The 17766-nt window shown below is 39.0% G+C and overlaps 1 protein-coding gene across 5 annotated transcripts in view; it reads left to right on the top strand.

Moving 5' to 3' along the window:
• Window positions 1–17766, top strand: part of ADAMTS9 (ADAM metallopeptidase with thrombospondin type 1 motif 9) — a 172313-nt gene that overhangs the window by 91265 nt on the left and 63282 nt on the right. For all 5 annotated transcript variants that reach the window (XR_009153439.1, XM_058168996.1, XM_058168995.1 and 2 more), the window contains exons 20-28: window positions 1477–1687; window positions 3422–3586; window positions 4613–4777; window positions 7752–7871; window positions 9095–9190; window positions 9324–9491; window positions 10040–10321; window positions 12553–12714; window positions 14939–15115. Coding sequence is in view for 4 of the 5 variants with exons in the window: in XM_058168996.1 (XP_058024979.1) it covers window positions 1477–1687; window positions 3422–3586; window positions 4613–4777; window positions 7752–7871; window positions 9095–9190; window positions 9324–9491; window positions 10040–10321; window positions 12553–12714; window positions 14939–15115 (1546 nt within the window). In the remaining variant the exon portion in view is untranslated. The remainder of the gene's footprint in view (window positions 1–1476; window positions 1688–3421; window positions 3587–4612; window positions 4778–7751; window positions 7872–9094; window positions 9191–9323; window positions 9492–10039; window positions 10322–12552; window positions 12715–14938; window positions 15116–17766) is intronic.

The raw sequence follows: 17766 nt of genomic DNA, 5'->3' as shown, positions 1-17766 counted from the left end.
AAGTCCACAAGTCTTAAAAGAGCCAAGTTTGCAGACCCCTGGTCTAGACTACCTTGCAAGACAAACTTCTTTGTAGAGCATTCTTCCAATAGCCAGGCACAAATACAGCCTTCACATAATCTTAAACAAGTTGAACAGCCAGTCAATAAGCGTGGGCATGTTAACATTTATGCAAATGATACCGTCTACACAGTGGTGGGATCCTACCAGTTTAACAACCGGTTTGGTGATCGCGCGCTTTGCTTCACTTTCCATCAATGCACCTTGCATTTCCTCTGTCTCTTGAAACCTTATACATTTATTGTGTTAGCGGCATGTTAGCCCAAAAGTTCTGATAGTTGTATGGGAGATAATTAAGACGGCTCCTCCCTAGCAGTTCTCACAGTACATGATTAATGATGTACGTTGTCTGGTTTAGTTTGGCAAGATTGCTGTCTAAAGGCTCAGGGTGTCAAACTCGTGTCGTCACGGCGTCATCACACGACGTATTGTGACTTTTTTCCCCCTTCACTAAACAGGGCATAAGCATGGCCAGCACAGGATGCATCTAGCGCGGGAGCCACGAGTTTGACACCTGAGTTTGACACCCCTGCTATAGGTGAAGAACAATAAAGGAAATTGCTTAGAAAAGCCTGGATGTGTCTTTCTTGATTTTTGGAGCCTGGCTGGTGATTTGAGGCTTTCATATAACATTTTTAGTAAATCAGAGAATGTGCAAACTAGATTCCTAAACTCGGTCATGCCTGTGCCCCTTGCAGCAATTCTTGAAAATACTAAGGGCAGTTCTAGGCACATTTTGGCTAGCATGCCACTAACAAAATACAGCCCAATTTTACCTCATACTCATCTATGCAAACTGTTCACTATCTTACACCCCCCCCCCCATATTGTTGCCTATACCTTAATACTTGGAAGTACATGCAGTGTGCTTAAATTCAGATTCACACAAATAATCTGAATTCAATATAAAGTGGCTTTGGATAAAATGAAAAAAATTGAAGCATGCTTATAAATAGAATAGAATAGAATAGAATAGAATAGAATAGAATAGAATAGAATAGAATAGAATAGAATAGAATAGAATAGAATTTTATTGGCCAAGTGGGATTGGACACACAAGGAATTTGTCTTGGTGCATATGCTTTCAGTGTACATAAAAGAAAAGATACTTTCATGAAGGTACAACACTTGCTTACAACTGTAAGTTTACACTGCTTACAATTATGCTACATATTTCCCCTGCTTCTGTTTTTGCTTTTTGTCCCAGGCACATTTTGGACCATCTAAAGCAGGGGTCTCCAACCTTGGCAACTTTAAGCCTGGAGGACTTCAACTCCCAGAATTCCCCAGCCAGGGGAATTCTGGGGGTTGAAGTCCTCCAGGCTTAAAGTTGCCAGGATTGGAGACCCCTGATCTAAACAGCTTTCTCTTGCAGTTATTGCCTTTGCTAATACATGCTCTCGATTGTATATATAGGTGGCATATTGTCAGAAAGAGTGAATGCTCTGTGCAGTGTGGAATGGGCTATAAAACTCTGGAAATTTCCTGTGCCAAGTACAGCAAGCTTGAAGGCAAAATTGAAAAGTATGATGACCGATACTGTAGTGGCATATCCAAGCCAAACTCTAGGGAAAAGTGTTCAGGAGACTGCAACACTGGAGGATGGCGCTACTCGGCCTGGACTGAAGTAAGTTGGTCCTTTATGGGATAAAAGCAGCTGGGCATGCAGGGCAGGAGAGAAGAATGTTACGAAAGGAAGTCAAAATGATTAGAACCGCATGTGGTATAAACAACTTACATTTTACATTAAGTAATCTATATGCTGCATAACTAATCTCTCAATTCAGTAACCGCTATAAATCGATCCTATTTTTAAAAAAAACAATGGGAAAAGTATTAGCTGGGGAGAGGTTGCTTTAATATGCAAAAAGATAAAAAGGGAAATTTAAAAAAATGGAACAAAAGCATTTATAGTACCATGTTTGTCCAAAAAGATGATCCACCTTGAAAAGAATCCCTATCTTGTTTTTGAACACATGCAAATTAAGCCCCACCTACAAAATTAGCCCTAATTAAGACCCTGCCCACCTCAGGGTGCAGGGGGTGGGGCAAGGCACACAGGTTAAAAATAAGGTAGGGGATGGGGGGGATGGAGCTGCCCTACTTACCAGGCCTCGCACACACTGACACCAGGCTCGCCTTCTTCTGCGGCCACTTGCTGCCACTCACACGCATCTCCCTGGCCTCTGCTTCGCCTTCAGATGCCTGCAGGCATCTGTTATCTGCAGCCAATAAGCCAATTGAGCTCCAGATCAATCCAGAGTGCTGTTATCAGTTGCAGATGCCTTCCAGCAGGCATCTGAGGGCAAAACAGAGGCCAGGGCAATGTGTGCGAGTAGTGGCAAGCAGCGGGCTCCTGCTGGGCAGGGTTCTTGGTGCCACTGCTGTGAGGTGAGTCAATAATTTGAACCCTCCAAAAAGAAGGCCTAGCCATTTTTTTTGGGAGGTCAAAAGAAAATGAAACCCAGCCTTCTTTTTGGAGAAACATGGTAACTAAAAGAAATAGGATTCAATGTAATATTTAAACCAGAAGTGATTTAAGCCACTGAATTATGTTCCCTAACAACTGGAATATTTATTCTTTCACCTGTCTGGTTGCTCATATTTTACTTTGTATTTTACATTATTTGTTTGTATAGTGTATCTGATTTTTTTGGCCACCCAACTTGCACAAGTGAATCTCAGTGATTTTCGTAATTAAAACACAAAAACCTACCACACCAGCATCCAAGGATAAAAATAACCCCAATAAAGACAATCAATGCTGTCTCATTACTTTAAGAATGCCTGAATCCTGACTGAAAGAGGGCCACATAATCTGCTTTTTACTTGGAGCTCTAAGCCAATCACAACCTCCCCTAAAAATATTTGATTCTATCTTCTCATTTCAGATGGCAATTCTAATCCTAAAAGCCAGTTAGCTGATGAGGATCTTAGAAATGAAAGGCATCACCCAAACAGTTGCCATGATGGGAAAGTAGTTCTTTGCATGGGCTATCAGCCTGTGAAGACCATAGTGACTCAAGGATTTCCCTATCATTATTATTTTTAAGTAGCTATTTTTACTACTACTGGGATGTCCTAAATGTATGTACTAGCAATTATTAGCCAGAGTAGATACAGCACACTTTCTCCAGTTTGTAGACTGTCGAGAGAGTCAGGGTAGCAATAATTAGCATGTGCTTTAGAGCTGGGGTTTGCTAAGGAGAAATTCCTGACTGTTTTTGCAAAGAACTCTTCAATAAACACACACTTAAAACTCAAATCATATGCCGACCTGGAATATGGAGGAGTGGGCATTTTCAGATGATCTTATAGTAGTAGTAGTCCCTAACTTTGACTTCGCTTTTATTCCCTAAAGTGCTCTAAGAGCTGTGGTGGTGGCACAAAGAGGCGTCGAGCAGTCTGCATGAACACCTTCAATGATGTTTTGGAGGATAGTAAATGCAGCCAGCAGGAAAAATTGACAGCACAGCGGTGCAACGAACTCCCGTGCCCACACTGGAAAACAGGAGATTGGTCAGAAGTAAGAATGTTGCATTGCATTAATACTATAATTTTAATCACAGAGTGGTACGGTGGCCTAGAGGTGGAGCTCTTGCCACACAATCAGGAGGCTGTGAATTTGATCCTAAGTAGAGGCAGATATTTCTCCCTCTGGGCACAATGAGAATATATCTGCTGCAAACTCTGCATTGGCGACAGGAAGGGCATCCGGCCAATAAACACTGAGCTCCATTCAGTTGCCCCGACTCCACCCCGATGCAAGGGATTACGGGGTCGGGGTTTTTTTTATGTAATTTTAATCACAGCGAAATTGCACTAAAATGGTTATTCAGATCAGATGATCTTCTTCACATCTCCATTTCTTAATGCATGTTTAGGATTTACTTTGTTCATGTCTTCCTCTGTCATTAGCATGATGAATTAGACAAGCTACTGCAGGCCTCCTTTCAGTTTGAAAAGCGTGTCTTAGCGTTCATTAAGCATTAGATAATAAAACAGATAAAGAGAAGATAGGTATGACAATGATTTAACTTTTGCTTTATGGGGCTGCGTAGAACTTATTTGGCCTGTAAATTGCTAAAATTTACTTCGAACAATGTATCTTTAGTTAGAAGAGCTAATTTCAGCCTTGATGTGGCCAAGCTTATTCCCTTCCTTAAACTCTTCTATCACTTTATTAACTTTTTGAGAAGAGAAGGCATTGAATGAGTGAGGCCAGCTAACATAGCAGAGGTGGCTTTCAGCTGGTTCTGACCAGTTCTGGAGAACTGGTAGCGGAAATTTTGAGTAGTTCAGAGAACCGGTCGTAAAAATTCTGATTGGCCCCGCCCCCATCTATTCTGTGCCTCTCAAGTCCCAGCTGATCGGGAGGAAATGGGGATTTGCATTAACCTTCCCCTGGAGTAGGGAGGGAATGGAGATTTTACAGTCTCCTTCCCAAGCCATGCCCACCAAGCCATGCCACGCCCATCAAGCCACACCCACAGAACCGGTAGTAAAAAAAATTGAAACTCACCACTCTAACATAGATATATTCTTCTTTCAGTGTTTGGTAACCTGTGGAAAAGGGCACAAGCATCGGCAAATCTGGTGCCAATTTGGAGAAGATCGGCTCAATGACAGACTTTGTGATCTTGAGGCCAAACCAGATTCCATGCAAGACTGCCAACAGCAAGAATGTGCAGCGTGGCAAGTAGGACCGTGGGGCCAGGTACCTGAAGCTATTTGTTTCTTCTGTTAGTTTCTTTCCAAAATATGTCAATCTTTCTGTAACAAAAAAAAAAAAAGTTTAGCTCTACAACTGAAGGATACCAAGCAAGACACAAAGCAAAGTATTGAATTAATGATAATAACAACAATTAGAATTATGGTGGTGATAATGATGAGGCAATCAGTTCGGATATTGATAGCTAAAACAATATGTGCAAGTTGCCTGAATATCTTTTTATTTATAAACCACCTTTCCTGCAAGTGTTGTATGTGACTCCTACCCATTTTAGTTTCATTTTGATAATTTCCAGGTAAGAAAGGTAAGGCAACTTAAAAACCTTCTCAGCTTTTAATGCAGCATTCTAATAATCAGATCATAATTGTGTAACTGTCTTGCCAAGAAAAAGGCAGGTTCATGCTATTGCTGAAGTAGTGAATCATCTTTTTAAACAATCATGGCTAATTTGGTCCTCACAGGAGTTAGAGCATGCTCTACAGTTCTTAACTGTAATCTACTTCCATGCCTTGATTTTTTTAAAAAAGTAAAAAGAAATTTATACTGAGTCAGATTATAGGTTCCTGAGCCCAACCCTAATAGTCCAGACTGTTTATAACTATAATTTTTAGTTGCAGCAGTATAAAGATTAAATGAATAAAAATGGTCAGAGACTAGTACTGAAGCCATCGCTGACTGTTGGGGGCGAGTCATTGGCCCCAATGGAGAGGGTTCGCAACTTAGGCGTCCTCCTGGATGGACAGTTGTCCTTTGAAGAGCACATGACGACCGTCTCCAGGGGAGCTTTTTATCAGGTACGCCTGATACGCCAATTGCGCCCCTTTCTAGACCGGGATTCCCTATGCACGGTCACTCATGCCCTCGTCACTTCCCGCCTGCAATGCTCTCTATATGGGGCTCCCCTTGAAGAGCACCCAGAGGCTCCAGTTGGTCCAGAATGCGGCTGTGCGGGTGATAGAGGGAGCAACTCGAGCTCCCATATAACACCTCTCCTGCGCAAGCTGCACTGGCTTCCTGTGGTCTTCCGGGTGCAATTCAAGGTGTTGGTTACCACCTTTAAAGCGCTCCATGGCATAGGACTGGGTTATTTACGGGACTGCCTGCTGCCACCAATAGCCACCCATCGACCTGTGCGCTCCCATAGGGAGGGCCTCCTCAGGGTGCCGTCAGTCAAACAATGTCGACTGGCGACTCCCTTCTCTGTGGGGGCACCTGCCCTCTGGAATGAGCTGCCTCCAGGGTTACTACAACTCCCTGACCTCTGGACCTTTCGTCGCGAGTTGAAGACGTTCTTGTTTTACCGCGCAGGGCTGGCTTGAAGTAATAGTAATTTTAATAGGGGTTTATTATAGTTTTATTATTGTTTTTAAGTCTTAATCTGGCCAAATTGAATTAGTTTTTTAATAGGTTTTTTAAATTTTTATGTTATATATATAATTGTGTTTTATCTGGCTGTAAACCGCCCTGAGTCCTTTGGGAGAAGGACGGTATAGAAATCAAATAAATAAATAAATAGTACTGGAGAAAGCTTCTTGATTTTTTTTTGTGATAGTTCTCATTCAGTTTTAAATAAGACATTTTATTCTGAAAGAAATTTCTAAAGCAGAAAATTTCTTTGACATTCTTGTCAGCGGAATATGGTGTTTTCACGTCTTCATTAGTTGGTTTACAAGTTGCAAGGGTATACAATGAAAGATGGGACATTGATTATGACATTTCCAGAATTTACAGTCTCCTTTACTTTCTACAATTCAGCTGAATCCCTTGAGAGAGTAGAGTAAGGGAATTCATCTTACAATGTTTTTTTTTTTTTTAGTAACTTTGGTATGTCCTTGCTAAATGGAAGTCTTACCCTTGAGAAATGATTGGAAAATTTCTTCTTCCCTGGCGAAAGTCAGAGAATTCTCCATCTCATTTCTCTACCTTCACATTTGGTGAAGAAATGTGACAAGCTATCAGTGTCAGATTGAAGTCCTTTTAAACCCTGACACTTAACTATGCTGTGATCTGGAAAATGGATTGAAACTGCAAATATAGTGTGTGGTCCTCAAGGCAGATAACCCAATGAAAATAAGTATGGGAGTCGGAGGATATTCTAATCCATAAATTACTGCACACATTTATTTGAAGGAAATAAATGAAGAATGTGGGATTCTAGTGAAAGGAATATATTTTAACTGTTCGATGTAATTGGAAACAGAAGGAACTGAAACCATAGAAAGAACTTTTGTTTATTGTAAGTTTCTCTTCATTCGGGGAGGCAGGATGGCATGTTTGGGTCAGTTCTGACCCCTGCAGTTTTGGCAAGATTTCAAAAGTGGCTTGCAGTTGCCTTTTTCCTAGGGCTGACAAAGAGAGAGAGAGAGGAAGACAGAGAGATTGATCCAAAGTCACCTAGATGGCTTTGTGTCTCAGGCAGGACTAGAATTCACGCCTTGTAGTTTCTAACTTGGTGCCTTAATCACTACACCAAACTGGCTCTTCCTTGCATTGGGCAGGACAAATTGTACATTTGAGGAATTTAATTTCTGAAATCATCCATGTATATTGTGGTAAAGGTCTTATTTGATATTCTATTCTATTCTATTTACAATATTGCTTCCAGGTAGATATTTCCTAGCACTATTAATCTGAAAGCATTGTGCAGCTGTTCCCTGTTTCACAATTTAAATTTTAAAAAAAATGTTAAACACGGAAGAAATAGAAAAATATAGAAGGCTTCCATCTAGACTCCCCCTTCCCTTTAAAGTTTCGTGAATCAGGCAAGACATTAGTACAATTAGAAGGTTATAGGAAAGTCTTTCTCACCTAGGAAAGTTGGGCTTTCTGTACTCTCACCAAGGCTATACTTGCTTGGACATCAATGTGTTAAGCTAATGTGAATCAGTAAGTATTTATTTGCAGAATCGATATATTCAGACCTTTTTAAAAAAATCTATGGATTTTTTTCCCCCTCTAGTGCACAGTAACCTGTGGGCAAGGCTATCAGATGAGGGCAGTGAAATGTGTCGTTGGTGCCTACATTTCTGTAGTAGATGATAATGAATGCAATGCTGCAACCAAGCCAACAGATACACAGGTAGGTGTGATGTGGTGATAGAGTAGACATGCAGTAATTTCAGGTTTTTTTTTAACATTTCAAAAGCGTTGTGGAGCCCTAGGTACAAAGATTGAAACGTCATTGAAAATTTGTATTTAATTAATTAATTAATTTAGAAACTACCCATGTCCCGCTGAATGGAGGGGCATGCAGCCATCTTGGATGAAATGGCTTTTCTTGCAAAGTGGTAGAAACCCATGAGGCACAATGAGCACTTATGGAAGAAATCAGTCTAGTGCAATTTTTCTAACCATATTATAATATTTAAAGATTTCTGCCTGTGGGGTGACTCTTAAAATGTAAGAAGGCATTAAAAATGTAATGGACCAGTCCATATTAAATAGGATCATCCAAGAAAAAGGAGGATGCTGTTATTTTAGTTTTAAATCATATTTTAGCTTCTATAAAATAACTTCTATTTCATTTTTTCGTGACTTTCTTTTATTTGAAGTAGGTACGGTATCTTATCCAATTGGTAAATCTGTGCCTGTTCAAAAGTGCCATTTAGAGTTTTATTTCTTCGTGCTCTCCTTGTTTGTCATTAACTATTTTTATTCCTAATTCCGTCTCATCATTTGAATAATTATTGAAATAAATTCCAGTCCCTGTGATGTGGCACAGGCTAGAAACCACTTGCAGTACATAGAAGAGCATGTTTTTCTGATACATTTTGATACTGTGGGAAAAAAATCAATAGTACCACCATATTCTTATCTAAATTGTTTGTGCTGTATATGGTCATAAATGCTGTTTTTTGTGTAATGGGAATACATTTTGACACCAAATCCCACCATGGTTTAGATTTCCAGAGAGATGTTACCTGATACAATAAAACTAGTAATAATTTATATATTGTCAAGTGCGGGAAATCAAGAAATCCAGGCAGTTCAAATGAATATTACAAGTTTAAGCTCTCTACAAGAATCTGAACTACTAATGGTCAAAGCAAATTAGCTGTAGATTCAATTTATATGCATGTATATATAATATATGTTTATATTTTATGATTTGCCAGATATATTGGATATATCCACTTTTAATAGAAGATGAGTCAGTTATATTTGTGTCTGGACAAAGAGGAGATTTAATAATTTTAATCTTTTATCATTGCAGTAGTGTAATCCCTAAGCTGTAACAAAATATTTGTGATATCAGTCATCTGATACTGTATTTATTTTTTAATGCTCTTATTTATGAAATAGGACTGCGAAACAGTGCCGTGTCATCTCCATCCTAGCAGCCCAGAAATCAAGCAAAGCAGTCACAGAACACAGTGGAGATTTGGATCCTGGACTTCTGTATGTTAAAACTAACCAATTTAGTTTATTTTTTTTATTTCCCTTGATAATTAACCATATCTATTGTAAAGATTATGATACACTTGTCCAAGGAGTCTGCTTCTTCAGAGGCATTCTTGTCGATCTTCTCTAGTGTTCTGCTACCTGTGGAAAAGGCACCAGGATGAGGTATGTCAGTTGTCGTGACGATCATGGCTCTGTGGCTGACGAAGCTGCCTGTTTCCATCTTCCCAAACCATCAGCAACAGACGTGTGTCTTGTAATATCTTGTGGCCGGTGGAAAGCCTTGGAATGGAGCTCAGTAAGCAACTTCCTTGTTTAAATATGCCAGATATCTGCCCATTGATTCCCTGCATGCATGGTGAACATGCATAATTCACCATTGAGAGGAGAAGACTTGGTTTGCTCTTAGGTGGAAGACAAAACGCGTAACATTGTTGGGCATCATGGCAGCTCTTCTTTCATAATGCAACAAGTACCCTTGTTGGAACGTAGTCAAGATGGTTTTACCAATGATCAGATTATAATACATAGTGAAGCAGAAGCTAGTCCATACCTGGCATCCATCTGTGGTTAAAAGGACCAGGTACTCAGTGATGGCGAATACCTATACCCAAAGAGCTAGATGCAAGTATTCTGAGTTGATATAAGGCAAATTTGTAAGCTGCTAATTCAATAAAACAATGAGATCTGTTGAATCCACTTTAATGAAACTTCTGGTACTTAAAATAGGTTTATATGCATGAGGATTTGTTTGTTTGGGTTGTTGTTGTTGTTGTTTTGTATTTCTCAAAATCTATCTTAGGGCTATGGCCAGCTATTCTCTCTCTTCTCTCCTTATTAATGTAGTGCTCTGTAACTTGTGGGCAAGGTAAGGTGACCAGGCAAATACTCTGCGTAGACTACAATGACCAGAGTATCGATAGAAACGAGTGCGATGTTGAAGATATCCTTGCGACAGAGCAGGACTGCTCTATGCCATCGTGTCAGCAGATCAACCCGGGTAACAGACCCGCTAATCCTTTTCCTTACCCTGACTATCATCAAAAAAACAATCGAGGCGGGCACCCAAACCGAAATCAAGGTCATGGACATGGAGGCAACCAGTGGCGAACTGGGCCGTGGGGAGCAGTAAGTAGTTGCTGGGTTGTTGTGGTTGTTTTTGCCCCCTTGTAAATCGGGTTGTACCAGAGATATAACCTGCTATATAACTCACTTCATTCCCCACACCAATAAAATAAACGTTCAGCTCTCCCAGACTGGTTTATCGATGGTCCAAAAATTCAAGATTTTAAGGAGTTTGCAATCCTTCTCCCACCCCCCACCCCGAAAACTAAAGATTCCCAAGAACATGGAAAGATGGAGGAGACATACCCTGTTTTCCCCAAAATAAGACATCCCCTTGATAATAAACTCAATCGGGCTTTTGAGCACATGGCAATAAGACCAAGCGCTTATTTCAGGGTTCAAAAAAATATAAGACAGGGTCTTATTTTCGGGAAAACACAGTAGTGATCGGTATCATATGGTTTCTGAATCAGTGAAACAAAGAATAATAGAAATACCAATCAAAATCCTTGCTCAGAGGATTTACAAGTGGCTTTGCAACATTATCCTTACGTTGTACCATAGATAATTGGCAGGTGGCAGCAATCTTTTGCTACTGGCACAATGAGCTCACTGTAGCTAGCATCATTTTGTACCAGGTGCAAATTCCAGCACTTTTCAGGGGTAACTCCACATAGAAGCTATTGCAGTATGTTGTACAGTACACATGGCGGACATGTGTAGAATCTAAAAAATATTGGATAAAAATATGCACGTGGTTGGAAAAAATAATACAACAACAAATTGACTTGAAACCTGAAATATTTCTGTTGGGGATCTTACCAGAAACTTAGAATAAAGAAAATGTATATTTGATTATTCATGTAATAACCGCAGTTAGAATTGTATTTGCACAAAACTGGAAAAGTGAAGGGATTCCTACAGGGGAGAATATGATAAGGAAAATATTAGAATGTGCAGAAATGAATAGATTAACACTGGCAATTAAAGAGAAAGAACAAACTCGTTATTATGTAATATGGGAAACATTTTATCCACTGGTTAGAGGACAAATATAAAAATTAGAAATAAAAGTAGATGAGTAAAATATTGAAAATAGTTAATAGAGTTAAGCAAATTAAGAAGAGGATGTAAAGTATTAGATATTTAATGTATTGGTATTAAGTTAAGAATAGATTAAATAATGAATATGATTGTAAATTTTAACTATTGCACAAATATTTATACCCAGATGACACACTGTTTAATGGAAGATGGATTATTTGTACTAAAATAAAATAAAATTAAATAAACATTTTTAAAAAAGTTAAACTTCAAAAAAAAAAAGAACCTGTTGCAGTAGTCAAGGTTTAGATACCTGCATCAAACCTGGCCAGCTAGGGAATGTTTGCAACTAGCTATAGTTGTGCAACTAATCTCCCATCCCAGACGGGTTTCACTTCAATCCCTGACTCCAGTTTGCATCTTACCAATAACCCTTCTGACTTGTCTATTGTAAGGGGGCAATTAGGCCAGGAGAGAAATACATGAAGTGAATTAGGTAGATTCTATTATGTAGAATCCAATTTTGTTTTGCCATTAATAGAGTTTTTTTATACTAACAGAAGGGAATGGACTTCCTTTCCCAGTGCAATTGCTCCCATACTTTAAAATCTGTTGCAGGAGATTAACCAGCTCTCTAAAGTAGACTTTTAAGGATATATGAGTTCTGCAAGGAGGAGAGGGAAGAAATCACATAATTCTATAAGAGTCTGCAAGCATTTTGTTGCTTTTCACTATTGTATTTATTCTTTTTGTTTCATGACTTGATGTTTTTCAAACTTGACAACTTTAAGAAGTGTAGACTTCTTCCTCAGCCACATTTCTTAAAGTTGCCAAGTTTGAAAAACCACTGACATAGATTCATAGGTCTATGAGTTAATTAGAAGGTGAACTCAGTTCAACTTTCTGAATGAAGCCTGGAGGAGATTGCAAATAGTGGAAGTTTAGTTCAGAAAAGTGACAGGTTGTCCAGTATAAGACAAAGACCTACAAGGGGACAGTCCACAAAATTTGAGGGGAGGATAGTTATCTCCCCATCAGAAAAGAAAGATTTTACCTGCTTGTTTTAGATGTATATTTTGACATTTTTTATTATTATTGTTGCTATTAACACTTATATTATCACTGCTGCTAGTAGCAAAAAGATACAAAAGCTTTTATACACTTAAGAGATCTGGATTTATAGCAAGGATGAAACAAGAGCAGCAACCTACAGTAAACATCCTGAGCCTGTGACACTTAAATTTTTATAGTGCTCAAGTACCTGTGCTGGTGGATTTCAACGGCGAGTAGTCGTATGCCAGGATGAAAATGGATATGCTGCTGATAATTGTGATGCAAGGATGAAACCAGATGAGCTAAGATCCTGCGAATCGGGACCCTGCCCTCAGTGGGCCTATGGAAGCTGGAGTGAGGTAAGCCTTTTTTTCCATTTAGCTTTAAAAACAAGTGAATTCTTACTTTCTATGTGATTACCATTACATGGTAATGATGTAGCATTATGAGTCATGGTGGCACAGTGGTTAGAGTGCAGTACTGCAGGCTACTTCTGCTGACTGTCGGCTGCCTGCAATTTGGCAGTTCGAATCTCATCAGGCTCAAGGATGACTCAGCCTTCCCTCCTTCCGAGGTGGGTAAAATGAGGACCCAGATTGTTGGGGGAATATTCTGACTCTGTAAAACCACTTAGAAAGGGCTGTAAAGCACTGTGAAGTGGTATATAAGTCTAAGTGCTATTGCTATTACTATAATATATTAGTAATAGAGTACTATAATTATACAGGCTTTGATTGCATTTGAAAGTGAATTTCATTCATTGTTTCAAAAGGGTTTCTCCAAAAATGTTAAGACTTGGTCCAGGGATAATGATCTTGATCTGAAAAATCATGATTGTTAGAGTGGAGGGAAGGTATGTGAATGCGTGTATTTATTTAGTTCAGTATGTCACTGACCACTAAAGTCTGCTGAGGTGATTTTTTAAAAAAAATCAAGACATTGCAAAAGTATATCAATGAAAGCCTATAAAAACAAGTGAAACACATAAAATTAAAACATGATATTAACTAATGAAAGTTGATTCTGGAATAGATGTTTTTAATTCTCTCCTTTATTGTATAATTTTTCTGTTTATAAAGCTGGGTATGACAGGAAGCTATTTTAACAGACCATTGTAATAGTTGCTGAATCCAGGCTATCTTTAAGGAAGTAGTTTGGAGCATGCAGGACTTCCTTCTCCTCACTCTGTCAACCATGTTTGTGAGGCCGAGATCAGAACTAATCTTAAAAGATAGAAGGAACCAGATTTTTGAATGCTTCATTCATTCATTCAACTATCCATCCATCCACCCATTCATTCATTCAGTTTGGATGCCAGCTGATTCCATCTAACTGTGCAGCTCACAAAAATAGAGTGATATAGAAATGACAAAATCTAAGAAATTAACCAGACCAAGTACAAGCATAACCACAAAATAATTCCAAGAGGGCAATCCAAACAATGTAGTGAATACAAAACATCACAAACAGGAATGTCCCATTCAGATCTGGATAAATAATCAGGTTTTCATAGCCTTCTTTCTATTTTCAACAGGCTTTGAGCTTGGAAAACTAATAGCATAACCAACAAGTTAATCTAATTTGCTCTTTCCCTTCCCTCTCTCCATATTGTTTTGGTACAATCAGTACAGTGTACAGATAGTCCTCAACTTAAGGCCACAATTGAGTTTGGAACTTCCAGTACTGCACTCAACAAGCGAATCACACCCAATTTTATAACCTTTTGTGCTACAGTTGTTAAGCAAATCGTGTGGTTATTAAGCTAATCTGGCTTCCCCCATTGACTATGTTTGTCAAAAGTCAATGGGGAAATCACGTAGTCATGTGATACTAGGATGCTATAACCATCATAAATATGTGCCAGTTGCCAAGCATCCATATTTTTTTCAAGTAATCACAGGGACACTGCAGTGGTTTTAAGTGTAAGGACCGGTCATAAATCATTTTTTTCAGTACCGTCATAACTTTGAACTGTCCTTAAATGAATGCACATAAATCAAGGACTACCTCTGTATATCTCAGAGATTGCCACAAAGAAGAGGGGGTCAAGCTATTCTCCAAAGCATCTGAGGGTAGGACAAGAAGCAATGGGTGGAAAGTAATCAAGCAACTTAGAACTAAGGAGAAATTTCCTGACAGAACAATTAATCAGTGGAACAACTTACCTCTAGAAGTTCTAATTTCTCCAACACTGGAAGTTTTTAAGAGGAGGACGGATAACCATTTGTCTGAAGTGGTGTAGGGTTTCCTGCCTAAGCAGGGAGTTGGACTAGAAGACCTCCAATGTCCCATCCAACTCTGTTATTCTATTCTATATCAATTCATAAGTTTGGAAAAATCCAGGGGAAAAGAAATCCTTAGTGTGCAGAGCATCAATAATGTCATATCCCCCACATTCCATCACTGCTGCTAACTCACTCTGTTTTTGTGTTGAAAGTTGTTGGTTTTTTCCCCCCCCCTGAAATCATATGCCTGTTGAACGGCAGAAAAATTAATGTCCAAACTGGCTTTGAGTCAGACCAAGGAAGCATAAAGTAGTAATAATACTGGTACTATCCATCATTGTAATGTCTTTTCTTCCAGTGTACAAAGTCATGTGGCGGAGGAACCAGAACGAGACTAGTTGTATGCCAGCATTCCAATGGAGAGAGATTTACTGATCTGAGCTGTGAAATCCTTGACAAACCACCAGACCGCGAGCAGTGCAATATGCAGGACTGTCCCCGAGAAGCTGCCTGGAATGCTGGTCCTTGGAGCTCGGTACGACCATAACATAATTATTTTATTATGTTACACGTTATTCTTAGGAATGGAACGAAGTCCTTAAAAGTCGTGGTCCTGATATTTGGTGGTGTGTGGTTGTTTGCTTGTTTTGTTTTGTTTTTTTAAACGAATCTTCACTTAAAATTCCTTTTTAAAAGAAAAAATGATGAGTTCCATGTAGTATAGATACGTGGGGAAAGCTTCATCTCCCAAATCTGTTCATTTTTTTAAAAAAAAAAGCACTTTCTGCTTGATAGTGAAGTTTGTACACTTTATTAGCCCGTCCGTTTTCAAGTTCTGTACCCCTTGCGTCTTCTCATGAAGAATATTTTGTAAGCACATTCCATTACACAATCTTTTTTTTTTTTTCATTTTTATCTTCATCGGTCTGATTAAGCTCTTTAGCAACAGTCTGAACCCTCTGCAAAAGTGCCTTGGAATCTTACAGTGCTGCCATTTTTATTTTTTATTTGCATACTTACTTCTAGGTATAGCACAAACTTAACTGCCTGGGAACTATTTTTTTTTAAATAAGAAGGAATAGAAATAAGGGCCTTTTCATGCAGCCACCACCCTTGTCTCGCATATATTCTGCAGCAACTTCACAGCATTGGGAAATTATCCCCACAACTGAGCTCTAACCCCATCTTGCTCTCTTCCAGTTGGCCAGTGGAAGAACGCACAAAATATATCCAGCTGTCACCTCGCCCCACTTCCTCCTTTCCTTGGTGCACTTTCTTTTTGTTCTCAAAAGGTGGAAAATAATTAAAAACTCAAGCCATTGCTTAGTGAGGGGACAAATAAAGATTCCTTCTGTGCAGCTTTGGAGAATAAAATAAAACATACAGTAGTGGCCAAAATTGTGGAAATCTTTTGGGAAAAGAGTATTTTCTAAAACTAGCTAATAACACCACTTTTTTTTAGTACCATAAAATTATATATCAATGAAAAAACAATTTAATCAAGAATGTAATGCAATAACTTTTATGAAGGATTTGCTATTAGCATAGCAGTTACAGTATAAAGAAGAAAAGTGAAACACGTAGAAAAAAACAAGATACACAAAAATTACCACCACAGAAAAAAATGAGATATACAAAAATTATCACCATGTCAGTTAATACTTCGTTGGGTAACCTTTAGCATGAATTACGGCCTTACAACGTCTTCTCATGGTGTGAACCAAGTTCTGCAGCTGTTATAATGTGAAACCAAGATTAAATAATTGCTTCTATTTTTTTATTGCTGGGTTTTATTGCTGGGTCACTTCTGATTAACAAGTTTCTTTAGTCGGCTCCATTGAGTTTCAATCGGGTTAAGGTCTGGGCTATTCCCAGGCCATTCCAGCAGTGGAATATGATTATCCTGAAGCTCCCAAAAAAAAGTGGTGTTATTAGCCATCAAACCTCAAAAATACACTTTTCCCAAAAGGTCTCCACAATTTTGGCCACTATTGTAGCAAGGCAAGATGGCACCTTGCTCTCTGGCAGGACAGAGAGAATCGCAGTGGATGGAATCGGGTGAGAGGTGCCACCAACAGTATATTGCTCTCTCTATAATTCCAGAAGTAATTGCAAAATGTTATTCCTCTCAAATTGGTTCAGTCTTTCACACTTCCTAGAAGTTCCTTAATGTTGTGGAGCCACTAGGAGAAAGTACCACTGTCCGATCTGTATAATCTTCTCTCTATACCCATATGAAAGAATAGCACATAACTATGTGATTGTGGGATTACATGAGGGAGAAATCATTACTTTGTGAAATATAGTTCACAGCATATCGTATAATTCTATATCTGAATCTAAATGTAGAGATTGAAGTGACTTCCTTTTAAACTCATTTTATCAGTAGATTTCTTGATTGATTTTAATTGTTCCAAGTCCTTATTTTTAATGTTCCAAGTACTATAGATAGTTCTCAACCCATCAAGACCTTGATAAGTAATGGAGAAGCAGGCAACATATTTTTTTTCCACAAGGCATTGCTACCATGCTGGCATGTGATGATGAATAAACTCAATTGATAGAAATTTAGTATAGAAATTTAGGCATGTCTACCAGCATTTTTCACGTCTTAACTCTCAATATCTATCCTCCCAAACAGGTAGGTTTAGGAGCACCTCTTCTTAAGTAGTCCTACCTTCCTCAAAAAAGTTTCTGTTGTCTTATGTCTCTGAGCCAACATAAAGCATTTCTCTATAGCAGAGGTCCCCAACCCCCAGGCTGCGGCCCACTAGTGGGCTACAGCCCATTCAGAACTGGGCCCAGCAAGCGCACACACAATTCACACAACTTGCGCAAGTGGCGGTCGTGTGTGCCTGCTTGTGCAAATGAAGCTTTGTGCACTCATGCACATGCCTACCACTCACACGGAACCTCTCCCCCCTCCTGCTGGGGCACCGAGTTGGAAAGCTTTGGGACCGCTGCTGTATAGAACAGAAACAGTACTTGATGTTAAATCCAACTTGTTTAGAAATTAGCAAATGTAAGGAAGAGCATTAGAAAATGCAACAGGCATAGGCAATAACTCCCCTGTTGGGATATGGGCCATGGCAGAAATCAATGATGCCAATTTTTGACAATAGTCATATACACCACATAGTAAATTTTTAAAAACCCATTCACTATGAGTTTCATATTCATATTCAA

This window comes from Ahaetulla prasina, chromosome 2 (assembly GCF_028640845.1).
Source record: "Ahaetulla prasina isolate Xishuangbanna chromosome 2, ASM2864084v1, whole genome shotgun sequence".
In the NCBI taxonomy this organism is placed as follows: Eukaryota; Metazoa; Chordata; class Lepidosauria; order Squamata; family Colubridae; genus Ahaetulla; species Ahaetulla prasina.
This window is presented reverse-complemented; position numbering and strand designations above follow the sequence as displayed.